At 48.2% G+C, this 27,721-nt stretch overlaps 1 protein-coding gene across 1 annotated transcript in view; it reads left to right on the top strand.

Annotated features, from left to right (window-relative positions):
* The first annotated feature begins 10,243 nt into the window (after positions 1-10,243).
* Positions 10,244-27,721, top strand: part of RPH3AL (rabphilin 3A like (without C2 domains)) — a 101,867-nt gene continuing 84,389 nt past the window's right edge. Inside the window, 2 exon segments of the mRNA XM_077851829.1 lie at positions 10,244-10,264; positions 23,223-23,334. Coding sequence (XP_077707955.1) covers positions 23,258-23,334 — 77 coding nt within the window. The 5' untranslated portion in view covers positions 10,244-10,264; positions 23,223-23,257.

Genomic DNA, 27,721 nt, shown 5'->3' with positions numbered 1-27,721 from the left:
TTCCTAGGTTGCTCATTGGGTTAAGCACCCAGCTCTTGATTTCAGCTCAGGTCATGGTCTCAGGGTTGTGAGATCGAGCCTTGTGTCAGGCTCTGTGCTCAGCATGGATTCTGCTTGTCCCTCTCCCTCTGCTCCTCCCCCTGCTTGCTTACACATACTGTCTACGAAAAAATAAATAAAATCTTAAAAAAAAAGTTCTGTTGCTCTGCACCCTTGTCAGCATTTGGTGTTGTCAGTGTTCTGGATTTTGGCCATTCTAATAGGTGTGTAGTAGTATCTCATTGTTACCTTAATTTGTGATTCTTTAAGGACATGATGTTGAGTATCTTTCCTTATGCTAATATTTGCCATTTGTGTGTCTTCTTTGATAAGGTGTCTGTTCAGATCTTTTGCCCATTTTTTAACTGGGTTGTTTATGTTTGAAAAAACAGTGTTCCCCTATTTGGAGTCTTACTCATTGTCTCTGGTTTATCTGAAAGTATAAAGAAAAAAGATTGTGTGTGTATGTGGGGGTGATTGACCACCAAACACATAGCGTTCTATGTGGTGTTGAGCAGTTACGATATCCTTAAAATAAAGAGCTTGAGCTCAGAGTTCAAATACTGGGCTTTGCCACTTATTGAGTGTGATGTTGGGTAAATCATTCATCTTTATGAGCCTCAGGTTACTCACCTGTAAAATGAGCATGTTAAAACCAGCTGTGCGGGGCGCCTGGGTGGCTCAATTGATTTGTGCATCTGACTGTTGATTTAGGCTCAGGTCATGATCTCAGGGTTGTGGGATCGAGCCCCAAGTCAGACTCCGTGCTCAGCATGGAATCTGCTTGCCCCTACCCTCAATGTGTGTGCACACACATGCTTGCTTTCATTCATAAATAAATAAATAAATACATACATACATACATACAATGAAAAATGAAGGAAACGATTCTCTAAAGCACTTGGCACCAAGCTTGACAAATAAGTAAACACTCAATAAATGGTGGTTCTTCTAATAGATAATTAACATGCATACCTTTTACTTCTGTGTGACACTTTGTATTTCTCTTGTGTCCTAGTCTTTGAGACCCCAGAACACACTAGAATTCCATTATCTTTACTGAGCAGTTAGGATGTGTGCTCATATGGGGCACATGTCATGCCCCAGCAGGCACTCACTTCTCAGCCTTAGCCCTTGCCTGGCCTCCTCTCACCGCCCTTGTTACAAGCCTCAGACTTGCTGCACTCGCCCTCTGTTGTTTACTCCTTCTACGGGCCTTGTCCCCTGCTGCTTCTCCAAGCCTGACTCTAAGTGTAGACATCCCAGCTGCTCCTCATTCTGATTTCTCTGAGGATAAACCCCAGGTCCGTTTTGTTTGAGTGAGTTCCTGCTGTTGGCAGTGAGGAAAATTTTGGGGTGGTAGGAAAGTGACCAGGTTGGTGGAGGCCTCCATTAGTGGATCCAGACTGGCTGGCTCCTGGCTTCATTAGACATGGGCATTGGGGTTGGTTTCTCATTCAGCCTCACCATTGGGCCCCTATAGGTCTATTGGGAAGGCAGTATGGCCCTTCCCTCATGCTGATTTCTTTTCCGAGGAGCTAGAATTTCTGCTCCCCAGGCCTGTGCCCTGCCCAGAAATGATGCCCTTTGGGCATTTCCCACAAAACCAAATGGAAGACCCAAAAAACATCTACATTCTGAGGTCCTCTGTATAGAGGTCACACAAGTCATGCAAGACTGGCCAGCGGCAGAGGGCATATTCTATGAAATGCTGCTCCTTCCTGCCGGGGAAGCATTGTTTGGTTACTGATCATGTGGGGAGGACAGATATATTATTCTATTATGAGGTGATCTCCTTCAGTCTTTGAGAGAGTTGAGTTAATATGTTAAAATGAACAAAACTTAAACATGGTCAGGGTTTTGTGTCTTTTTAAAAAGATTTATTTATTTTAGAGAGAGACAGAAAGAGAGAAAGAGAGAGCCAGCAGGGGGAGGGACAGGAGAAAGAATCCTGAAGCAGACCCCCCGCGGAGTGTGGAGCTTGATCCCAGACCCTGAGATCATGGCCTGAGCAAAAACTAAGAGTGGCTGCTTAACGGACCATGCCACACAGGCGCCTCCATGGTCAGTGTTAAATGGGGATATCAGCAGGTATCATCAGTATTGGTTCAGACCCTTTCCCCAGAGCACCTCACTTTTACTCCCCTTACCCACCTCCCACTCCCTGACCCAAAGTGCTCCAGTTCCCTCAGGTGAGCTCAGGCTCTTCAAGGCGCATGTCAGAGGAGGCCAGTCCTCCACCCAAAGGAAGGACCTGCTAATTCAGTTTCATACAGCATCATTCCTTAATGCTCCCTACCTGCTGGGTACCAGAAATTGCAAGGCTATAATGATGATGGCAGTGATGGTGAGGGCGATGGTGGTGAAGGTCATGGTGGCCTCAGTGAGAGCGCACCGTGTCATAGGTCCTGTGCTGGATGTCTTAACCTGTACCGTCTAAATCAGGGTTTCTCAAACTTGCACTTTGATCTTTTCAGCTGGATGATTTAATGTAGGGGGCTGGACTGTGCCTTGTAGGATGTTTAGCAGCATATTGGCTTCTACTCGCTGGGCTGTAGCCAGTGGCCCCCTTGCCAGATGTCCCTTGGGAGACAAAATCACCCTGATTCAGAACCACTGATCTAATTTATTCTTCTTAACAGCCCCAGGAGGCAGCTCCTCATTTTACAGATGAGGCACCTAAGCCTTAGAGAAGTCAAGAAGCTGTCCAAGGTCACTGAGCTAATAATTCACAGAGCAGAAGGCAAACCCAACACCTGATCCAGAGAACAGACTTGTAACCATTGCCCTTTATTACGGCAGAAAAGGTGTATTTGTCTGCCCCTTGGCAGGACCACCTGGTATACAGGACCAGGTTGGGGACTGTGTGGTCAGCCTGGGCATCCATTGCCGAATTCATTTGGAACTAATAAAAACAGTGGAGCTGCTGCCCATTTTCTGACTTGGTCTAAACCCAAAGAGCTGAATGTATTTATGTGGATACTGTCTCTACAGACCCCAGGTCTCTGCCGTGACAGGGAAGTTCACTGCTCCTTATTCCAGGCCACCCTGTCACCTGCAGATGCCTGTGAGGAGAAGGAGCACGTGTGAGGGTAGTTACCTGCAAATGGGGCTGCCTATGCTCATTGTTTCCTCCCACTGAGGCTGTGAATCTGGTTTTATGAGTTGAGTGCCCAGAATACTCATTTGTAATTTTTCCTTTTTTTTTTACACAATAATTTATTATGAAAAATTTTAAATGTAAAGCAAAGTTGAAAGACTTTTCCAGTGAAATCCTACATGCCCACCACTTAAATTCTGTTTTTAATGTTTTACTGCTCTTCTGTTTCCCTCTTCTGGAACTCAGGTCAGCGTCATCTCTGCCTAGTGTGTCAGTGAGCACACTATGAATTTTCCATGAGGAGAATACATGAATAGCATAGACAGTGGTAATGAGACAGAGATGGTCTTCATTAACCAGGCTGTTGGGGGAGTTCAGGGCCATGGATCACCCTACTCACTGTTAAAGCAAAATTAGTTAAAACAAGTTACTAAATAGATTGGGATGTTATTTAAAAATGTCTTCCGGGGGTGCCTGCCTGGCTCAGGTCATGGTCCTGGGCTCCCTGCTCAGCATGGAGTTTGCTTCCCCTCTCCCTCTGCCCCTCCCTCCACTCCTGCATGCTCTGTCTCTCAAGTAAGTAAATAAATAAATCTTTAAAAATAAATAAGTAGGGACGCCTTCGGCTCAGGACATGATCCAGGTCTGAGGATTGGTCCCTGCATCAGGCTCCCTGTGAGGAGCCTGCTTCTCCATCTATGTCTCTGCCTCTCTATGTGTGTCTTGAATGAATGAATGAATGAATGAATCAATGAGCAAATAAATAAATAAAATCTTTTTAAAAAGTAAATAAAATTTAAAAAAAAGTAAATAAAATGTCATCTAGTATTTAATCCATATTATCCTAAAGTATATAATAATTATACAAGTGTAATAATTTCAAACAGTGATGGTCCTTTTTTTTTTTTTAAAGATTTAATTTATTTATTCATGAGAGACACACACAGAGGCAGAGACATAGACAGAGGGAGAAGCAGGCTCCCTGCAGGGAACCCGATACAGGACTTGATCCTGGGACTCTGGGATCACGCCCTGAGCTGAAGGCAGACGCTCAACTGCTGAGCTACCCAGGTGTCCCATGAAATTCTTAATTATTGTCCTCTCTTCTTTTTGTGGAGCCCTCCCCTGTCTTAGAAATAAGCAGAAGACCTGGTAGACACCTCTTCTTTGGTTGACTCCTGCTCTCTCCTGCCCTGGGGCAGGGGGACCAAAGACACATCTTGAGCCCTGCCACTTCCTGAGTGGGCCTTAGCTACTGCTTCAGGCAGGGAGGAGATAATTCCCCCAGAAGGCATCTCCTGGTAAAGTGATTCTAAACAATAGACACCTTAATACAAAGTTGTTGTTGTTGTTTTTAAGATTTTATTTGTTTATTCATGCGAGACACAGAGAGAGGCAGAGACACAGGCAGAGGGAGAAGCAGGCTCTGTGCAAGGAGCCCAATGTGGGACTCAATCCTGGGACTCTGGGATCACACCCTGAGCTGAAGGCAGATGCTCAACTGCTGAGCCACCCAGGCGTCCCAATACAAAGTTGTATTTTATTTAAATAATCTCTATACCCAACGTGGGGGGTCAAATTCATGATCCATAGATCAAGAATTGCATGCTCTTCTCACTGACCCAGCCAGGAACCCCAAGAATTGTTTTTTAATTATAAACAGTTTGAAGGCTTTTTATTTTGGCATAATTTAAACTCATATAAAATTTGCAAAAATAGTTCAGAGAGTCCCCATTTCCCCTTCACACTGCCTGCCCTGCTTATATAACGATATGGCCACTCTTCATTAATTTTTTCCTTATCTTTTATGACATTCCCAGTTTTGAAGAGCCCTGGTCAGTTACTTTATAGACTGTCCCTCAGTTTGGCTTTGTCTGGTATTTTCTAGTGATTTTTTTGGAGCTATGAATGTCTGGTAAGAATCTCACAGGGTGATACGTCTTTCTCAGTGCACTGTATCAGGAGGTACATGATGTCTAAATGTCTCATCACTGTTGATATTAGTCTTGACCACTTGGTTAAATTAGCGTCTGATGGTTTCCCCCCTGTATAGTTCTTATTTTTGGGGTGCCTGGGTGGCTCAATTGGTTAAATGCTTACCTTGGGCTCAGGTCAAAATCCTAGGGTGGAGCCCTGAGCCCCCCATCAGGCTCTCTGCTCAGCGGGGAGCCTGCTTCTCCCTCTCCCTCTGCTTGGCACTCCCCCTTGCTTGTGCGCATTCTCTCTCTCTGTCAAATAAATAAATAAAATCTTTAAAAAAAAAATAGTTACTATTTTTTCCTTTGAAATCAACAGCTATTCTGTGGGAGATGCTTTGGGACTTTGCAAATATCCTGTTTGTCTTCAAACTTTTGCCTTCTAATTTTGGGATCTATCCATGGATCTTCCCTATAACAGTTATTACTGAAAAAAAATTTTTTTTTTACTGGGATGTTTTAATGGCGATTCTTCTGTTTCTTCAATTCCTCCTACATTTATTTTTTATTATCTAAAATATTTTATTTATTTATTTCACAGAGAGAGAGAGCACAAGCAAGCGGAGCAGCAGGTAGACGGAGAAGGAGAAGTAGGTTCCTCGCTCAGCAAGGAAACCAATATGGGGCTCCATCACAGGATCCCAAGATCATGACCTGAGCCAAAGGCAGACACTTAACTGACTGAGCCATCCAGGTGCCCCACCTTCTACATTTATTAATTGGAGCTCTTCTACAAGAAAGAGCTGTCCTCTCTCTCTATTTACTCAATTTTTTATATAAGGACTCATAAATATTTATCTGATGGCTTATAATCCAATGCTGTTGTTATTTATCTTATTGCCCAAATCATTCCAACTTTAACCATTGAGAGCTCATTATGAAAGCTTTTATTGTGAAAGTTTTCCACCATTACAGAAAAGCTAGACCAATAGTACAAAGAAAATGTGTCAGACGCCTGGGTGGCTCAGCAGTTAAGCGTCTGCCTTTGGCTCAGGGCGTGATCCTGGAGCCCCGGGATCGAGTCCCACATCAGGCTCCCTGCATAGAGCCTGCTTCTCCCTCTGCCTGTGTTTCTACCTCTCTCTGTGTGTCTCTCATGAATAAATAAATAGAATCTTTAAAAAAGAAAAAAAGAAAGAGAAGAACACTTGTTATCCCTCCGCCAAAATTCAGTAATTCTTAGCATTTGACCATATTTGCTTTCTCTCTGTCTTTCTCTTCCCTACCCCTCTCCTGCAATGTTTTCACAAATGCACCATCTGTTGTGTGGTTTTGTTTTGTTTTGAGGTTAATTTACAGTTAATCTGGCCCCAGACCAGCAGGGGTGGGTGGTAATATAAGTGGCAAGCTCTTTGCCCCCTGGAGACCGTGTACTGGCTATCTTGTTCAGACACTAGTTCATTCACTGTGCCCCATGATTTTTCAAACAGCTTTATTGAGATATAATTCACATATCATACAGATCACCCATTTAAAATATACAATTAAAAAAAAAAAAAACACCCAGGGAGTCCCTGGGTGGCTCAGCAGTTTAGCACCTACCTTTGGCCCAGGGCATGATCCTGGAATCCCGGGATCGAGTCCCACATCAGGCTCCCTACATGGAGCCTACTTCTCTCTCTGCCTGTGTCTCTGCCTGTCTGTCTCTCTCTCTGTCTCTCATGAATAAATAAATAAAATCTTCAAAAAACAACAACAACAACATACAATTCAGTGGGTTGAAGTATAGTCACAGATGGGGCAACCCTCACCACAACCAGTTTTTGAACATTTTCATCACTGTGAAGGTAAACCTAGTATCCTTTCGCTGTTACTTGCCCTCTTCCCCCATAAGCCCTGGGCAACCACTAATTTACTTTCTATCTCTATAGATTTGCCTGTTTTGGACATTTCACATAAACAGTCATATGGCATGCAGTCTTTTGTGGCCAGCTTCTTTTGGCATCACGTCTTCAAGGTTCACCCATGTCATAGCATGAATTGGGACTTTGTTCCTTTTTATGGCCGAGCAGTATTCCACTGAATGGTTTTACCATATTTTGTTTATCTGCTCATTTGCTAATGGACATTGGGTTGTTCCCACAGCCTTTTGGCCATTGTAGACAGTGCTGCTATGAACATTCTTTGGGGGACACACCTAGCAGTGGAGCCGTTGAGTCATATGGTAATTCTGTATTTAACTTTTTTTGTTTTTTTAAGATTTTATTTTATTTTAAAGATTTTATTTATTTATCCATGAGAGGCACACACACACACACACACACACACACACACAGGCAGAGACACAGGCAGAGGGAGAAGCAGGCTCTATGCAGGGAGCCTGAAGCAGGACTCGATCCCAGTACTTCAGGATCACAGCCCTGAGCCAAAGGCAGACGCTCAACCACTGAGCCACCCAGATGTCCCTGATAAGAATTTTAATGAGAAATTTTTTAAAAGATTGTATTTATTTATTCATGAGACACAGGGGGAGAGAGAGAGAGGCAGAGACACAGGCAGAGGAGAAGCAGGCCCCATGCAGGGAGCCTGACGTGGGACTGGATCCCAGGTCTCCAGGTTCCGGCCCTGGGCTGAAGGTGGCGCTAAACTGCTGAGCCACCCGGGCTGCCCAGATTTGCAAATATTTTATCCCATTCTATGGGTTATCTTTTCACCTTCTCGAGAGTGCCCTTTGGTGCACTGAAGTTTTTAATGTTGATGATGGCCAAATTTTCTGGTATTTTTTTCTTTTGTTCCTTATGCTTTTAGTGTCATATCTAAGAAACTGCTGCTAAATTTGAGGTTGTAAAGATTTACCTGTATAGGGGTGCCTGGGTAGCTCAGTCAGTTAAGCATCTGTGTTCAGCTTAGGTCATTCCCAAGGTTCTAGGATTGAGCTCCACATTGGGCTCCCTGCTCAGTGGGGAGTCTTCTCCTTCTGCCTCTGCCCTTCTCCCTGCTCATACTCTCTCTCTCTCTCAAATAAATAAATAAACAAAATCTTTAAAAAAAAGATTTGCCCCTATATTTTCTTCTAAGAGATTTTTTAAAAATATTTTATTTATTTATTCATGAGAGATACAGAGAGAGATGCAGAGACACAAGCAGAGGGAGAAGCAGGCTCCATGCAGGGAGCCTGATGTGGGACTCGATTCCGGAACTCCAGGATCACACCCTGAGCCAAAGGCAGACACTCAACCACTGAGACACCCAGGTGTCCCTCTTCTAAGAGTTTTGAAGTGTTAGTTCTTCAATCCATTTGGAGTTACTATTTTTAAATGGTGTGAGGTAAGGGTCCAACTTCATACTTCTGCATATGGCTACCCTGTTGTCACAGCAGCATTTGTTGAAAGGAGTCTTCTTTCCCCATTGAATGGTCTTGACACCTTTGTCTAAAATCAGTTGGTCATAGATGTATGGGTTTATTCCTAGACTCTTAATTCTATTCCATTGCACGTGTTTTTTTTTTTTTTTTTCCATTGCACGTGTTTTGAGCATCGTCCAGGCATGAGTCTCGTCCCACTCCCAGGGAGCTTTTGGTCCGATAGGAAAAGTCAGACACATTCATAAGCCATCAGAAATTGGCACATGCTGGGAAGGGGTAAAAAGTAAGTGTTTATGAAGATGTCAAGGAGGGAGTAGTTGCTTCAGGCTGGGATAGTGGGTATGGAGGAGGGGGCAGCGAGAGAGAGCCTGGAGGAGGAGTGGGCTTAGACACAGGGGATGATGCCAAGTGTTTCTGTGTGTCTGGAGACAAATTTGGCAAGGTAGAGTAGAGCCTGTGGATGGCCATGAACTTCTAGGTGAATATGTTGGGCTTGATTTGGAAGTGTCTGAGTAGAGCCTGGCCTTTGTCGGGCCCATCTGGTGGCAGGGTAGGTTACATCTGGGCGGGGGAGCCTGGACAGGTGAACCACTTAGGATCAGAGGGTGATTGGGGTCTGGGTGAGCTCCTGGGCTAGGCAGTGGGAATGGTGAGGAGCAGGGGTGTCACAGACCTGTGACTTTGTGCCACACTGCTCTGTGGGCCATAGACTGGGCCAGAGCAGCCTGCAAGTGCTGCTATGACCCAGGTAACCCTGAGCCTTTTCAGAACTGTTTGGCCAGTTTCTCCATGTCTCAGTTTCTTTGAACTCCTGGCATACTCCCTTGTGCTGGGAACACAGAAGATGGTTGGGTCTGTTGTTTTCATAAGATGTCACATGCCATAGCCAGGGCTCCTTGGGGGACAGAGAGGGTGACAGAAAGGGCCAGGGGCCAGCTGGATGGCCTTGAGGCTGCAGCTCTTGTGTCCAGTCTCAGGCTGCTTCTCTGGAAGGGGATGATGGTCAAGCCATTCCCTTAGGGATTGTGATGAATTTCAGTAGGTCAGCCTACGGCAAGTACTGGCAGATTGTCCATGCCCCATAAAGCCAACTGCTTTCCCTTTCCAATCAGATAGCTCAGGGCCAGGGATGAACATTTGCAGATACATTTTAATTTGTAGGCTGCTTCTAAAATCCTCAAAAACTATGGCAAGATGCTGGTGGTCCTGTTTGGCTTTTTCCCTGCTCATCTCCTCTGTGCTATGCCATGCTCTGGGGATGATTCCCTCTCTCATCCGGAGTCCTTAGCAGTCCTCACCATGGGCATTCATCAGGGCACCCCTATTTGTTTGGGGTCTAAGCCTCTACCAGGGGAACAGGGAGATGCAGAGAAGTTGACAGCTGGCACCTGGCAGCGCAGTACTTAACCTTGAAGTTGGAACAGAGAAACGTCTGTTTGTGTTTCCATGAACGAGAGGGGACAGCTGGCTGGCAGATAGCAGGCTAGGTCAGCTGGGGCTTGCCTTGGCTGCTGGCTTTAAACAAATAGCCAGGGCCAGGGTTCCCACCCAGGTTCTGGTGAAGTGGGTGGAAGAAGAGTGGAGAAGTACCTGGCAGAGCCTGAGAAGAACCACCTGAGAGCTGGTGTCCTAGCAGGACTGGGCGGGGGGGTGGGGGGGGGTGGGCACTGGGGGTGGCAGCGGTGCAGAAGCTGATCCAGGGACCTGGAGGACTGCCCCTGGCAGCATACCTGAAGATTGGGACTTTACCAAGCAGGTGAGAAGGGGTGAACATGCTTTCCTTCCAGAGGTTTCTCTGCTTCACAGAGAAGTTTCTACTGGGCTCCTCCAACAAGCTGCTCCCAGGTGCGAACTAAACTCAGATTTCCTTTGCAAAAATTGTTTGTCTACGACTTTTCAGACACACACAAATTACATCCATGGAAGCAGGCTTGCCTTTCTGTACTGAAAGATAAGCAGCACTAACACCCTTTACTGTGTACCCTAAGCCAGGTGCCTGGCGGCCCTGGAGGACTTGAGCATTTTCTGAGCAGAGTCCCTGGGGCCACAGATACCTGATTATCCTGATAAAGCTTGTTTTCTCCTGGTAATGTTAATCGAGCTCTAATTCTATCTCCTGTTCTTTTTTTGTGCCATCGACCACCTTTCTTTGATAGTCTGGTGAATCCTGTGGAACCTTTCTCGAGATAATGATTTTTTTAAAGATTTAATTTATTTATTCATGAGAGACAGAGAGAGAAAGAGAGAAAGAGAGAGAGAGGCAGAGACACGGGCAGAGGGAGAAGCAGGAGCCCAATGCAGGACTCCATCCCGGGACTCCAGGATCACGCCCTGGGCCCGAGGCAGGTGCTAAACTACTGAGCGACCCAGGGATCCCAAGATAATGATTTTAAATGCACAAACAGGATTACAGAGGAGCTAATTATATTGACTTAGAGTTATCAGAATATTTTTTTAAAAACAAGCTTTAGATACAGTAATCTATATCCTTGGTTTTTGAATCATTAAGTAAACGACTTCACAATAGGTCTAATAACTATTCTAATTTTGAAGTAGCGATGAACATGAATAATATTTTGAGATATCTACAATTCTGTGATATGTAAATATCTGTTGATCTGTTAACCACCGAGCCATGGGTACTGATGATATGACTGTGATGTGTTGCCTACATTCATAGTGAAAGAAAATAGACAATTTCAGTTGCAGGTTAATGAAAATAAAGGTATAACTTATTCCCATCTGAGTTCATGGCTCCCCTGTTAAGAGCTCCCAAGAGAAGCAATGACCAAAGGAGATTGTTTTCTTGAATCCTCATTTTGAATCAACTGTGATGGCTTTCTTAGATTTAGACTCCTCTCCTAGTTTTCTGCACTAAGAAACTCCAGGGGGCATTTTAGACCAACTGTGCGTACACACGCAAGGGCCCTCCCCCCAGGGCAGGGAGGGCTTCGATTTCTGGCATTGCCCTGTGTTGCAGGTTGAATTCTGTCCCCCAGAGGGATATGTTGAATTCCCAGCCCCAGCCCCTCTGAATGTGGCCTTATTGGGAAATGAGGGCACTGCAGTTGTCATTGGTTATGGGGAGGTCACCCTGGAGTCTCCCTGTCTCCTTCCTGTATAGTGAAAGACACAGGGGAAGAAGACCATGTGAAGATGAAGACAGAGACTGGAATGACACAGCTTCAAGCCAAGGAGCATCAAGGATTGCTGTGCAAACCCCAGCAGCCAGGAGAGAGGCATGGGGCAGATTCCTCTTTAGGTCCTTCAGAGAGAGTTTGGCCCCGTCAACATCTCAGCTTTGGACTTCTGAGCTCCAGAACTGTGTAAGCCTCCCAGTTTGTGGTAAACAGATGGAGCAGCCCTAGGAGACTGATGCTGTGCGGTCCCGTGGGGGATGGCCCACCGCTGGGGCCTGGCAGCCAGCCTGTGAAGCTTCCCTCCCTCTGTACGCTTGCAGATTGTGTCTGGCCCAGGGGGTCTGGTTACTCGGTAGTGGGGCCCCACCAACAGTGCCTGCTTTGATCTAGGACATGTCCCTGCCCTGTTTTAGACCTTTCAGAAATGACAAAAGCGAGCTGTGCCTCTAGGGACATGTAGGCAGAGCTTGTGGCTGTTAAAATTGGAGGGCTGGCTCTAGAAGTGAGAGGGAGAAGTGGGATGCTTTGCATCTCATTTTGGTTGGAGGCTTTCCATAGCATTTCATCCTGGGAATAAGAAAACGGTTTCGGTTAGACAAAAGGACGGGCAGGGGCTTGGGCCCAGCAGAGTGGGCATTGTGGATGAGGATTCACTTCCGTAGGGGGAGGCACTGCCGACATCAGGGAGGCCCCCTACCACCTGAGACTTTCTGGGGGGCACAAAGAACTGCCCCAGCTCACCCAGCAGCAGACTCAGACATATGGTCAACACTCAGGGCTGGCTTGTTGAATGAATGAGGGCAATGGAGCCAAAAGTACCTGCTTCTTGCCTTTCTGAGGACCACAGCAGACTCAGCTCTGTGATTCAGTGGGGATAGGCCACGGAACAGGCCACAGGGTGTCCAGGATTGGCTGACCTGGAAGACCACAGACAAGAAAGGCTGTGGGAATGCAAGCAGGGGCTGCTGGGTCTTACAGAGCCCCACCTAGAAGGAGGAATGTGGGCAGGAGCCAGAAGGACAGGTAGGGTGCCTAACTTATCCTTGGAAAATATTGCTGAAATAAATTCACCCACAGTACCACACTGTACTCCTCTAATACAGGGACTCTGCATTTCCCACATGGGTACATGTTGGGGATATCGTGCTATCATTGTGTTTACCACTCGTTCTACTTCTTGAAACTAATTTTGCCGTAAACCTTTTTCTGGGTCATTTGTTATTTGTGATATTAATTGTGCCTTTGTGCCCAGATCTGGTATGGTTGACTATTCTCAAGAGTTGGGGTCCTTCTGTATTTCCTGTGGTTCTAGTTGGGGAAAACCACTTTGCAGAGGAGGCCAGAGGCAGGGTGCTTGAGGCCCATGCAGTGGATGGGCCTGTGTGTGTTTGAGGAAATGCGAGAGTCACACTGTGAGGCCTTTGGTTCAAGACCAGGGAGGCCAGGTGTTAGTCCCTGGGCTGCGGTAAACTCTTGAAAGTTAGTGTTGGGTCCACAGAGGTGTACGCATACCTGCTAAGTTCTGAGCACTGTGCTAGCCCCGGGACACTGAGGTGTATCCTGGGAGCTGTGGTCTTCATACAGGTGACGGAGGTAAAGACCCCCCAGGATACAAAGGGGGATGAAATGCTGTGGGAAGGCAAGGGAGGTAGAATCCAAACAGGAGCTGGATGGGAAGGAGGGAGGGAATTCCCGGAGGAGGTGGTACCAGGCCTCTGCAGGTAGATAGTGTGCAGGAATGACACTTTACATGTGAAGTTCTGGAGAAAGAGCCGAGCAGTCAGAATGTGTCCAGGTGCCCAGTGGCTGGAGTGTGAGTTTTGTGGAGGGATGCAGTAATTGGTGAGACTGGAAGGGTAGCTTGGGCCAGATCATGGATGACCTTGAGTGTGGCTTCTGGGTTTTTTTCCTTTGGCAGTGGGGAGCCATCGAAGGTTTTTGAACAAGGGAATCACATGTCCTGACCTGAGCTTTAAGGAAGACCTCTCTGGCTGCAAGGGAATGGCGTGAGGCCTCAGGAGGTCCAAAGGCTTTTGCCACAATCAGGGCAGGAGAGATCAAGAAGTGAACAGGGAGGGGTGAAGAGTCATCCAAGGAAACAGATCTGTCAGGACGCCTGCTGACAGAGTGGGTTCTAGGGACGTTTGTCAGGCACTACTTTCCTCGGGATTCCCAAGCCCTCAAGCCTTGTCTCATGCATAATTAGCCCAAGACACCATAGAGAGATTCCTTCTGGTTTCAGACAGGCCTTTGAGGCTTCCGGTCTGGATCTTTCATCCTCCTGGTGTGGTGTGACAGGTGGAGGAAAGGTGGATGTCTCAGCTCACCTTATCTTGCTATTAGCATGGTTCCCGTATCATGGTAACAGAACAGATGTCAGGGCCTGTTGCTAAGGGTTCCCTGGAATATTAATACCTGGGCTAGAGCTGAGGGCTCTTACAGGCATCTCGGAGGCCTTGGGAAGCACCAACTTGGGGGCAAGTATTTTTTATATTCATCTCTGCTTTTTCTTCCTCCATTTCCCTACCTTATCTGCTCCCCACCCTCTACCCTGGCCAATCACAGCTAGCTTGTCTTGGGATGGCAAACTGGACAGTAGCGGATGTATAGCCCCTCTCCCAGGCTGCCCCAGGCAGGCATGGTTGAAGGCACACAGCAATATGTTCCCCCAGAGGCTGGATACAGGCTCTGAATCCTTCCCAGGGCAGCTCTCTGGATGTTGGCTCAGACTTGGCACCAGGATGAAGCCTCTTTTCCAGCCTGGCACTGGCCACCTGAGAAGGCTCCAGGCCCTTCCTCCACCCTCTGTCCTCACTCTGGACAGAGTGAGGGCGGGAGTAAATGGATTCTGTTGGCCCCTCGTGTCTCCTGTTTGCCTCCCTCACCTGGTCTGTCGGCCTTCTCACCACTCACAATTTTGTCTTTTTTTTTTTTTTTTTTTTTATGATAGTCGCACACAGAGAGAGAGAGAGAGAGAGAGGCAGAGACACAGGCAGAGGGAGAAGCAGGCTCCATGCACCGGGAGCCCGACGTGGGATTCAATCCCAGGTCTCCAGTATCGTGCCCTGGGCCAAAGGCAGGCACTAAACCACTGCGCCACCCAGGGATCCCCTCACCACTCACAGTTTTGAAAGTCAAACTCCAGACAGCTCTAGGAGGGGTTTGGCTGGATATTGAGGTCCAGGTCAGGATTTTATTTACCAGATATAATTTGTATCAGTTATATGTTTCCGTGATAATGCTGCATGACAACCACCCCCAAACTTGACAGTTTACGGCACTTATTTATTGTTCCTAAGTCGGTGGGTCAGCTGTCTGTGGCTCTTGGCTGGACCCCACATTTCGTTCATTGTGCTTCGGCAGTGAGAAAACCTCCTGCGCCTCACATGGAGGGATGTGTGTTCACTTATCCTCTCACTGGCTGTTTGGAGCAGCCGTGTACTGTGCTTGCTGCTGACTTGTATTTGCCTTTGCATGTGGTGTCCCCTCCTAGACCCTGTGGTCTCTTTGAGCCTGTCCATTTGGCCTGCTTTGTTCCCACTGTTTTCTCTGTATCATTTCTTCTCTTTCCACAAAGTTGTCTATCCACACCTGGGGGAGTCATCAACAAAATCAAGGAGGCAGAAAATGCCAGGGTCCAAAGGCAGGAGACTGAAGCACACCAAGGACAGGTTATTAGCTTTGGTAACGAGGGCAGTTGCCTCTCATCCCCATCCTGGCCCTGGCAGGCAGAGCAGAGAGCCCCAGTGTGTGTGTGTGTGTGTGTGTGTGTGTGTGTGTGTGTAATCCTTCTCAAAGGGCAGATTGTTTGGTAGCTCACCACCCTCTGTTACCTCAGAGAGAGTGTGGGCTGCAGTGTTTCCCAGCTCTGTTAACGCAGTTGTAAGTTTTGGAAGGTTGGGGGTCTGACAACGGTGTTTTCTTGGATGATTAGTGATGATTGTGCTGCTCTGGGTGCTTTTTAAAAAATATTTTATTTATTTATTTGAGAGAGAGTGAGTGAGCAAGCACGAGCAGGGGCAGAAGGAAAAGCAGACTCTGCGGAACGGAGAGCCCAATGCAGAGCTCAACCCCAGGACCCCAGGATCATGACCTGAGCCAAAGGCAGATGCTTAACCTATTGAGCTACCCAGGCGTCCCAGGAGTGTGCTTTTATCTCATCCTCACCAGGAACCTGGGGTGGAGGGAGAGCCCCTGGCCCTTTTTGGAGGAGAACATTGGCTGGAGGGGTGTTCTGTGACTACCTGGGTCACTTGGGGCTCTGTGTTCAGCTCTGTGTTCACTCTACTGGATTCTGAGCGCATGAAACCCTTTAAGGTGCAGAAGGTTTCTTTCAAGTAGATATGAATGTTTGTGGAGAGGAGACCTTTTTTATTTTATTTTATTTTATTTTATTTTATTTTATTATTTTTTAAAGATTTTATTTATTCATGAGAGACACAGAAAGAGAGAGGCAGAGACACAGGCAGAGTGAGAAGCAGGCTCTGTGCAGGGAGCCTGATGTGGGACTCGATCTCTGGACTCCAGGATCACTCTCCTAGCCAAAGGCAAATGCTCAACTGCTGAGCCACCCAGGCGTTCAGAGAGGAGGCCTTTTTAGTGATTACAGGACTATGTGCATTATAAAACCAACTTGGGAGTGTTCCAGATAAGCTTTTCCATCTTGGAATCCTGGGATCGAAAATACAAAATCCGCATGAGGCCAATAAGACAGAGCTACAACTCTGTCACTACAAGAAGAAGTGGACCATTCTAGAAGCACCTTCAAGAGAGTAGGCTGAGGCCTGTGAGTGATGGCTTTGAGTGGCTATAAATGTCAATGTGGTAAAAGTTGCCTCAACAATATATTAGAGAAAAAGTATACTTTGCCTTTGAGGAATTTGTACTAAGGAAATGATCAGAGATAGGCACAGAGGTTCATCTCCCTGATACCTATTTTTGTGTTGAATATAAACATAATAGAACAGGGAGGCCTCAGTGACTCAGCAGTTGAGCATCTGCCTTCAATTCAGGGTGTAATCCTGGAGACCTGGAATCGAGTCCTGCATCGGGCTCCCTGCATGGAGCCTGCTTCTCCCTCTGCCTGTGTCTCTGCCTCTCTCTGTGTCTCTCATGAATAAATAAAATCTTTAAAAATATATAATAGAACAAAATTGGAAACAATCTGTGTGCTCCCAAGAAGGAAAATGATAAAATACAGAATGCTAAGTTACAATTAAAACCCATGTTTTTGAGAAATTTTAATACTGTGAGAAAGTACAGCGTGAGAAGAAAACAGCAAACAGGACGTGTAGTGAGAATCGATTTTATTTGAAATCTCTACAGAAATACCTGGATAAAATTGGGAGGCCTCCTACTGAGATGTCAGGAGTCTTCCTCTGGGTGGGTGATGATGTGTGTGGGCTGGTTTTCCCTGTGATACCCCGTAGACCCTAGGAGACGCTGTGTGCAGGTGCGTCATGGCCATTGCCCCTCAGAGACAGCCAGCCATGACTGTAGTGTTTGCTGGTGGTGACTAACACCCAGGGTGATGAGCTTTGGACTTGAGGGAGAGGAGAATTAGGTCTCCTGCAAGAATGAGTTGGCTTTCACAGATCTGCCTCAGAAAGTTGCTGGAGGCTCCAGAACCTCCTTCTTCCCCCACCCTGAAATGTATCAGGAAATCCTAGGCAGGCATTTCCTGTTCCTGGTTCCTGGTTCCACCCACACACACACCCCACACACACCGTGAGGCCCCCTGAGCCCATGGGCTCCTGAGGGCACAGCCTCTGCTAGCTTGGCTAGTCTCACTCAGCAAGATAAAGGTGGCACCTGGAGGTTCAACGTCCTAGTGGAGACCTTAGGGCACGCTGGCCTCTTGAGGGGAGGTGGCTCAGCTGCCAAGCCACTGGGTGCTGACTACCCTGTGGGGAGTCCTGAGGAACAAAGTGTTTTGTGAGTGAACAAGTCACAGAGCATGGTTGGAACCCAACTCTGCTCTGTTGTCTGAATTACTCCTTATCTGGGAACAGCCATCTCTCTGATGAAGTCAGTTCCACCCAACAGAGTCACTGAGCACCTGCTTTATAGCAGGCCCTGCACTGGGCTCCAGGATGGAGAGAGGAGGAGACACAGGCCCCTAGGAGCCCACAGGCCTGTCGGGGAGGAGAGAGGAGCAGACTGTCAGTAGAGCAGGACTCTGGGTCCCCAGGTGTGAGCCCACCTCCCCCAGGAAGTCTTCTTTCCTCAGCAGAACACACAAGCACATGTGCACACACACACAGGTGCGCACACGTGCACAAATGCACACCACATAACCTCTCTCCTTCCCACTTACAGCTGGAAGGACTTCGGGGACAGGCCTGGCCCCAGCAGCCTGTTCTCCCCTTGTTTCCAGAGGAGGCCAGAGCTCCATGCAGCCCTCTTTCCACAGACCGTGTGGCCTTGCTTCTCTCTAGGCCCTTGGCTGAGTCCCTCTTTCCCCCTGAGGAATTGCCAGGGGGAATCTCCTGCCTTTTCACTTGCCTCCTTCTAGCCCCTGTGTGGTTCCCTCATCAGTTGATTTTGGCCAGGCATTAGCATTGGTTAAGACAAGGGTGTGGCCCACATTCAGCTCCCCTAGCACTGCTCTTTGGAAGCTTGAAGGACCCAGCTCGTAAGAGGGCACAGGTCTGGGGAAGGGGGCCTCCCTGGCCCTCTTCCCAGAGTCCCCAATGGAGGGGGGCCCAGCCCAGGGTGTGTGAGCACACAGTGGTTCTGGATGAAGAGGGTTAAGGAAGCCGGGAATGGGGCTTGGCTGGAGAGTCCGGAAGCTGGTGGTTCAGACTGAAGAGATTTGGAGAACCTACGCTGCCTTTGTTGGCAGTTCTTAAAATGTGGCTCCTGGAGCTGCCCTTCCCTCTCACCATCTGTCCCGAGGCTGCTCTGTGTGGGTGGAGGACAAGTGTGCCTTAGGAGACGTGTGTTAGGTGCAGCCTGGGCAGAAGCCCCAGTTCTCTCCCCGAGCTACCCCTGTGGACACGCTCAGCCGGGATCTTAGTATCATTGAAGACCTGGCCAGCCAGTGTTCACAGCCCCAGGCCTGGGAGTTGACCTCCGCCTCCTCAGTCTGGGTGGGGGATAGAGGGATGCCTTCTTGCTCCCGCCCAGGGGACTAGGCTAGGGTGGGGCTCACTTCCCACCTCCCAGGTTGGAGCAGCCACCAGCCTCCTGCCCCAGGTCCGGTCTCCCGTCTCCCCACCTCCACCCCCTTGCCTCCCTGCGCAGATTGGCAGGGAGGGTTGACAGCTCAGATTGCTCAGGGCAGTATCTCCAGCCTGTCCATCTCAGCCTTTTTGGGGACCTATGAGAAAACCGAGGCCCGAGGAAGATAACTGACCGGTTCCTGGCCTTCCAGTAGGTCTGCATAAAAGCCAGACTCTCTCGGATCTCTTTTCTCTCTTCTTGGAGTCTTTCTTCCCCCTTCCTTTTTTACCCCAAATCCTCCCTCTGCCCTATGGCAGAAGGTGATCCAATGCAGAGATGTTACTATGGAAAGAAGGGTTAGTGGACCAGCACAGTTAGCTGTGTGACCTCACCTCAGTCTCTTAACCTCTCTTGTTTCTCTTCTGTCCAACAGGAAAAGCAGTGATTAGATTCAGGAAGAACAGCGCAGAGTAGCCTGTGGGTCATTGCAGAGTTGTTTGAGCTAAAGTTTTCAAAAGAAAAGAGGAATAGAACTCAAACGAGGGGTTGGGGGGTTGTGGCACCTGGGTGGCTCAGTCAGTTAAATGTCTGCCTTTGGCTCAGGTCATGATCCCAGGGTGCTGGAGTGGAGCCCAGGATTGGGCTCTCCACTCAGCAGAGTCTTGTCTCTCTCCACTCTACCCCCACTCATGCTTTCTCTCAATGGCTCTCTCAAATAAATAAATAAAAATCTTTTTAAAAATGAATTCAAATAAGTCAGAGGAAGGATAAATGTTAGCTTGAAAGTTTTCTTGACAGTGATCCCTAAGGATTTTGCCCTCTTTAGAAGTAACCCAAAGGGGACAAAAGGGACTCATTCCCTAAAGATTGATTTTGGCCTGTGAAGAACTGCTGCCTCTCTACTCCAGTGATGTTGTCTTCTCCTGGATGTCCCCACCTGTCCTCACCAGAAAGGAGGTGAAGGTTTGAGTGTGAGAGCATAGGACCCCTTCTTTCTCCTCAACCCCCCACTCCAGCTCCATACACTCACTGTTTAGAAGCTTCTGCAGAAGATGGAATTCCCACCCTGAGGTTCCCTGGCTTGCTCCAAACTTCTGGGGTCTCCACTGGTGTGCCCCCGCTTCTATGGGGGTGCCTAGTAGAGCAAAGGGGCCACCCCTTTCCTCACTGTGTCCAGCTGCTACTAGACAGGCAGGACGGCTTGGGACCCTCCAGTCCTGGGAGCTGTGGCCTGGGATGTGGCGCCCCCTGCAGGTTGTGGCAGGAGCGGTGGCATCTGTGAGATGATCATAAATGGCCAACTGGATGCCCAGTTTACCCAGGCACAGCCTCCTGATCGGGGAGGCCCCTCATCACTTTTCTTTCTTTCTTTTTTTTAAGGTTTTATTTATTTATTTGAGAGAGAGAGTGAGTGAGAGCCCAGGGTGGTGGAAGACAAGAGGAGGAGCAGATTCCCCACTGAGCAGGGAGCCTAACATGGGACAAGGTCCCAAGGACCCTGGGATCATGACCTGAGCCAAAGACAGACCCTCAACTGACTGAGTCACCCAGGTGCCCCACTTCAATTTCCTGAAACTCGTATTCTTTTAAAAAATAATAAACAGGGCTAATGAATTATAGTATGTTCTAAACGTTTACTTGGAATAGAGTAATGCTTTTCACACCCACCTGGCAGTGTGATTGTGCTATTCACAAGATAACAGATTCTGGAAAACAGCAAAACAAACCATAGAGCACTGAAGGCTGGAAGTGAGATGCTGGTTTGCACTTGTTTGATGAGTGTGTCATTTTGACTCTCTGTTTTCCTGGATCATATGTTAGCCTTACTTGGGAGAAGGTCAAGACTTTCGATTTGAGGAGGCTTTTGGGATGGTGGCATCCTAGTGCCAGGCCTGGCCATGGGGTCTCCACACGTGGCTCTTTAGGGTCTGGATGTGCCCAGGGCTCTCTCCAAGGTGGCCCACAGAGGAGAGCAGGTGCTTGGATGTACTACACACGGGATAGAGAGACCACTGCAGTCAAGGTCATGGGTTTGGTCTCTGTGTGGATCAGTTGGCTACTGTCAACACGCTGCCCCCTGCTGGTCATTATAAAAATCGGTGACCTTGGTCTGGCACAGTAGGTCTCAAACTGATCCAGGGATCCCTGGGGCGGGGGGAGGGGGGGGTATCTCCAACACCTTTCAGGAAATCCACAAGGTCAAAACTATTTTCATAATAATAATAAAATCCTGCATCCTATCCTCTCAAATATACAGAAAAGGATAAGTTCATTAGTATGGTTTCAGATGCCACATTAGAACTAATCTTTAAGAAAGTACCATCTGTTGAATTCTGGTACAGTATGAAAGAAGAATATCCACAATTAACTGGAAAGACTGTGAAAATACTCCTCCTTTTTCCAGGAGTACATATTTGTGAGAGTCTAGATGTCCTTCATGTACTTTAACAAAACCGCATAATCACAAAAGATTGAACAGGAAATCAGATATGAACATCCAGCTGACTTTTGTTAAACTAAACATTACACAGATTTTTGAAAATGTGATACATAGCTGTTATTTTCATTAGTTGCTTTTGTTCTGGAAAATATAGCTTTTTATTACTTTTTATTTTTATTTTTATTTTTTTAATTTATTTATTTATGATAGTCACACAGAGAGAGAGAGAGAGAGAGGCAGAGACACAGGCAGAGGGAGAAGCAGGCTCCATGCACCGGGAGCCCGACGTGGGATTCGATCCCGGGTCTCCAGGATCGCGCCCTGGGCCAAAGGCAGGCGCTAAACCGCTGCGCCACCCAGGGATCCCCTTATTTTTATTTTTTAAATATTTTATTTATTCATGAGAGACAGAGGGAGAGATAGAGAGAGAGGCAGAGACACAGGCAGAGGGAGAAGCAGGCTCCATGCTGGAAGCCTGACTCGCGACTCGATCCCGAGACTCCAGGATCACACCCTGGGCCAAAGGCAGGCGCTAAACTTCTGAGCCACCCAGGGATCCCCTGGAAAACATAGCTTTTTAAATAAAATATGTGAGCATCTAATATGTTTATTGTTTTTTGATCAGTATTTCACCTTTATGGCCAAATAATATTCCATTGTGTATAGATACACCATATGATACCCATTTATCAGTTGGCAGACATTTGAATTATTTCCACTTTTGGCTGTTGTGAATAATGCTGCTATGAACATCCATATACAAGTTTTGGTGTGGGCATGTTTTTACTTCTCTTGCATATATACCTAGAAGTAGTTTCTGGGTCATATGGCAATTCCATTTAACATTTAAGGCACTGGATGCCTCATGGCTCAGTCAGTTAAGTATCTACCTTTGGCTCAGGTCATGATCTTAGGGTCCTGGGATTGAGGCCTACATCAGGCTGTCTGCTTAGGGAGTCTGCTCCTTCCTCTACCCCTGCTACTCCCTCTGCTTGTGCTCTCTCCCCCTCTCTCTATCAAATAAATAAGTAAACTCTTTAAAAGAAATGTAAGGCACTGCCAGACTAATTTCAGTAATTTAAAATAAATTCAGTAATTTTTAAGAGTATGAAGGATTCCTGTGTTTGAGATCTATTGGTCTAGATTGGATTGGACCAGGGGAGTGTGGATAACTCAGTGCAGGCTTTCATCTTTGCTCTGGGATTGAGTTCCCCCTTTTTTCTCCCCCCAACACTCTCTCTCTCTCTCTCTCTCCTTTCAGAATACGTGAGCAGTAGCCTTATACTAGATAATCCAAGAGCTGGTCATAGCCTTGATAGCAAGGAGAAAGGCAGCTGAGCTAGACTGTACATGTCAAACCAACAGGAAGTTCTGAAGCAGGGTTGGCTCCCTGCAGAATTCCCAAGGGTACCATCTTCATCGTAGTCTTGGTGGACTGTGCCAGGGTACCCCTACAGTTGTACAGGGTGGCAGTCCTGGCTGTAGCTGCTGCTCCCCACCCTCCTTCCTGCTCTGGGGAGCACTGTGATGGCCAGCAGAACATGCTGGGGAGAAGAACCCATGAAGATGGCCAATTTTAGCTGCACCATGGGCCTGGAGGTGCCACGATGGGTCCCCCAGGTTTGAGAGTGGTATAAGGGTTCCCCGGGTTGTCTAGATGCGTGCACCCTGGACCTAGCCCCTCCTGCTAAGCACTGTGCTCAGTACAGTAGGGGCTGTGCTTGGGAGGAGCAGAAGTCAGGAGGCTACCAGCCAAGTTGAAGATTACTGAGATGTGCTTCTTCCCCCCTCTTTCTGCTTCTGACTTGTGATGTCCTGCCAGTCATGTCCAATTTGGTCACTTAGCTACGTGAGCCACCTAGTTAACCCTCCCAGAATTATGATCCTTTTGAAAGAGGAGCTTTGAGGGAACAGTATTTAGTTGGAGGATTCTGATGGCAAGGCATCCACAGGTGGCCAGGTTTGGGGATGCACTGGAGTGCCTGGTGCGTGAGGGACCCTGGCTGCCATCTGCACCCCAGCTGATGATGTGCTCTTTGTTTTTCCCTTCTCACCTCAGATGTGACTCTCTGTCCTGGCTGGGCACTCCAAGCCATGGCTGACACCATCTTTGGTAGTGGGAACGACCAGTGGGTTTGCCCCAACGATCGGCAGCTCGCCCTGCGAGCCAAGTGAGTACCTCCAAGGCACTGCCCGGCCTTCCCTTCCCTACCTCTCCCCAATTCCTTCTTTTTTAGGGGCAAGACTCAATATCAGGGACTCAGAAAGAGGCATTTGGAGACAAGTGCATGTCTAATGCACACCACACTCCAGGCCCCGCGGTCAGCACTTAACAGCCATTCACTTATTTAACTGCCATATGGAATTGACCCTCATTTTTACGAGGAAGAAAGGGAGGCTGAGCCCCTTGCCCAATGGCAGGGTTGGGACCCACACTTAGGCCCACCTGTCTCCCATGGCTACAGCAGGCTACAGGGGATCAAACCACTTCCTCTGCCTTCTCTGCTGAGAGTATAAATCCCCATCACTGAGCCTTTGGTCCCCAAACCCCCGGAGGTAGGAAGCCTTGGATACTTGGATACCTACTTCATGGTGAATGCCTGGCACTTACAGGACAGAGTAAAGGCTTGTTAAGTGAACGAAGTGTTGCCGTCTGGGCTGAAACACACAGTCCACCTCAAAGCATCCCCAGTCTCTTTTGTGCCCTGTCAGGGTCTCTCTGGTTCTTGTTTTTTCCCTTAGGATCCCAGTTTTCCTGTCCCCCCCGCCCCATCCTGGTGGCCCCTCAGATGCAGTTAGGTTAGGCCATCTCTACCTACTTTCCTCCCATGGCCAGAGGCCTGGGCCTCCTGGATGCCTTTCCTGCCTTTCAGTCTTCCCCATCTATCCAGGGATTTGGAGGTCCCTGGTGTCTGGTAAGCCCAAGAATGCCTCTCTATCTGTCAAACCATGCCAATTATGGAAGCCAGCATTTCCCAAATGGGACCAAGTTCAAGAAATTTGCAATTAGATGTTATAGGCCTGCAGGGGGACAGAGCTGAAACATCAAAGACAGATAGAAAAACTAATCCAAAATGCCCAAGAGTTGAGTCCTGCCTCATTTGCAGGAATCTCTGTGCAACAGTTAATTTGTTCCTCTCTCTGGGATGGCTTAGCTCTGTTTGGCCCCTGCACAGCCCCCATAGGGGAGAGACCAGGGAAGAAGCCAGCCCCTCTCCCTCTCTGCTCTGATCCCAGGCAAGATGATGTGTCCTCCCTGGCAGGATACAAGGAGCTGGGGAGAGCTGTGCTCTTGTACCAGGGCCTAGTGTGACCCCTGGCAGCCCCTTTGGCATTTCCATCAGTTCTCCCTGACCTTGTCTTGCACTCAGCAGCAGCCAGAAGCTGTTGTAGCATCTTTGAATAGAGCAAATGCTTTGATCTCCTCCCCAGGGTGTGCTGCCTTGTAATGCCAGGCTCCTTGTAATGCCAGGCTCCGTAAAGAAGAGTACTACAAATCTTGCATCTGGGTGCTGTGCCCTGAGGGTTCCTCTGGGAGGTCCGGGGAAGTTACGTTCCCTGGCTTCAACTCAGGTCTGTCCTCCAGAACCATCAGACATTTTCTAAACCCCTACTATGTCCCAGGCACTGATTGCACAGCAGTGAACAAGATGAACATGGTCCTTCATCTTAAGGCACTGATGGGGAGGTGAACATTATACATGTAATTACCCATGTGTAGCTACTTCTACAGTGGAAACAGGCAGTGGAGTGAAGACAGATGCTGACTTAATCTGGGGGTATATAGAGGCTTGCCTGAGAATGTGATGTTTGAGTCCTGGAGGAGGGATAAATATTAGATGGACATAGGGGGAAGAAGATTCTAAACAGAAGGAAGAACATGTGCAAAGGCCCTGAGGTAGAAGGAACAGAATGAATAGAGGGCCTGACAGGAGGCCCGTGTGGCTTGAATGCAGAATGAGGTGGTAAGCAGGGTAAAAGGAAGTTGAGGAAGTGGGCAGGGGCCAGATGGTGTAGGACTGGTCCTCCAGACACATTCTAGAGGAAGAGACAGAGGATTCCACCTGGCCTTGAAATAATGTTTAATCCCCATGATGGACCCATGCTTGGGCCTTCTGGGAGCTCTGAGAATGAACTCAACCCGTCTTGAAGGTGATCTTCACCAGGAATCTTTTTTTTTTTTTTAAGGTTTTGTTTATTTATTCATGAGACACACACACACACACACACACACACAGAGTCAGAGACATAGGCAGAGGGAGAAGCAGGCTGCCTGCTGGGAGCCGGATGCTGGACTCAATCCGAAGACCCCAGGATCATGCCCTAAGCCAAAGGCAGACGCTCAGCCACTGAGCCACCTAGGTGTCCCTTCATCAGAAATCTAAATGAAGTCTTTTTTTTAAAGGTTTTATTTATTTATTTTGGGGGGAGGGCATGAGTGGGAGGGCTGGTAAGAGGGAGAGGGAGAGAGAGAATCTCAAGTAGATACCACACTGAGCACAAAGCCTGACAGGGGCCTCCATTCAAGATCATGACCTGAGCCAAACCCAAGAGTTGGACGTGTAACTGACTGAGCCACCCAGGCATCCCCTAAAAGAAGTCTTAAAAAAAGAACAGGAGTAGCCTAGTGGACAGGAGGTTTGGGAGGTGGGCAGGCACTGCAGATGGAGGGTGCAGCATAAGCAAAGGCTTGGCTGCAACCCAGAACACAAGGAACTAGGGGCAGCTTTGGGAACCTGTGTGAGGCCAGGGCAGCTGAGAGATGAGGGCACTGTATGGGGGGCCGTACAGATGGGGGGCACCAGGTGCCACTGAAGATTCTTCCTTGGAGCTTACAACCACAGCTACATTTGCTGGCCAGGAGTTGGCCACCTTTGGCAATATGGTGGGGCCTTTAGGGGAACAGGATGCTCAGAGGCAACCAAGGCCAGATGTGGGAATTGCAGTCTGACTGGACAGGAGCAGTGGGCCAGGGGAAGAGGTTGAATGAGAGGACAGATTGTCAGGGCTTGGTTGGTGACCAGATGGAGGCAGAAAAGGAGGCTGAGAGGATGCCCCAGGGAAGCCTGGAGGGTCTGGCAGCAGCCACTGGCCATGGACTCCTTGGGTCAGGAGGCTGGCCAACCTCTGACTTGCCTTCACAGAGCCATGTAACTGCTCTCAGCCTCTTTACCCCACTGAGAAAAGGAGAGGCCCAAGGGGAGGCCTGCCTGATAGGATGACAGGAGGGTCTGGTGCAAAAGGAGGTGTCCCATGTCCTGGACTGGCACCACGCCCACAGCTAGCTGGGTAAGAACTGTACTCCCAGGATACAGGGTGGTGCCATGCCTTCCCATTTCTGTGCTCCTTGGTCTGCCTTTTCCCTATGTGGTGCAGCTCTGAGCTTGAGGACCCTGTTTCTCAGTTCTCCTTCCCTGGCCCAGGGGGTCACACATGGAGGGCATCCTGGCCAATCACTAACTGCCCGGTCCCTCAAATGCTCAGGTGGAGAAAACATGCAGGTTGGGATGGGAGCATGTTCCTTTTCAGGGCCTAAACCCATTGAGTCTGCTCGGGAGATGGAGGAAAGGTGGGTGTGTGCTCTCCTGCCCTTTCCAAGGACTGGCCTCCCCTCCTCTGTCCCCCAGCCCCACTCCTTTCCCATTGTTGGCATCCCCCAGCCCTATGAGGACTGCTCCAAAAGTATTCATCTAGGGCAGTGCTGCTTTTTTTTTTTTTTTAAAGAGTTTATTTATTCATAAGAGACACACAGAGAAAGAGGCAGAGACATTAGCAGAGGGAGAAGAAGGCTCCCTGCAGGGAGCCCAGTGTGGGACTCAATCCCAGGACCCTGGGACTACCACTAGAGCTGAAGGCAGATGCTCAACCCCTGAGCCACCCAGGTGCCCCTAGGGCAGTGCTTCTCTTTGAATTGGAGACATAAGCAGTCTAGAATTCTGGAGACCTTCGGTGCAGCACATGACTATTATGTCTTTGCACCTTTGCACATGTGGCTTTCTCTGCCTGCACACCGTCTCCTTCTTTCCATTGGCCAAGTTCCTGTTCATCCTGAAAAACCTTTCATGAGCACTGCCTCTTTGGTCTAGCCATTCCTGATGGTTCTACCCATGAGAATTACAGTAATCATCATTAACCACCACTGATTAAGCAATTGGGCATTTGCTATATGCAGAGCACTTTGCATACCCTGCCTCATTTAATCTGCATGGCTTCTTTTAAAGAGACAGATCAGGTAATCTGGGATGAGCAGCTGCCCACATTCTCACGGCTGGGAAGGGACAGAGCCTAAGATAAGACCATCCAGTAGACTCCAGTCTGAGCCTCTCACCTTAATCAGCCTGCTCTCCTTACAGAGAAAGGACATGTTCTTTAGCTCTCCTAACTTACACAGTGTCGTCAGTACATGAACTGTTGGTTGCGGTAGCTCGGATCAGGCAGTGATATGAGACCACCAGTGTCAGCTCATGACAGGGAACCGCCAGGAAGGCATCCACATCCTCATCCTCCTGCCCTGTGTCCCGCATTGAGGACCCTTGGATGCTGTCACTTCTTCTTTTT

Source organism: Canis aureus, chromosome 16 (genome assembly GCF_053574225.1).
Source record: "Canis aureus isolate CA01 chromosome 16, VMU_Caureus_v.1.0, whole genome shotgun sequence".
Classification (NCBI taxonomy): Eukaryota; Metazoa; Chordata; class Mammalia; order Carnivora; family Canidae; genus Canis; species Canis aureus.
Note: the sequence above shows the minus strand (reverse complement) of the source record. Positions and strands in the feature narration are given on the sequence as shown.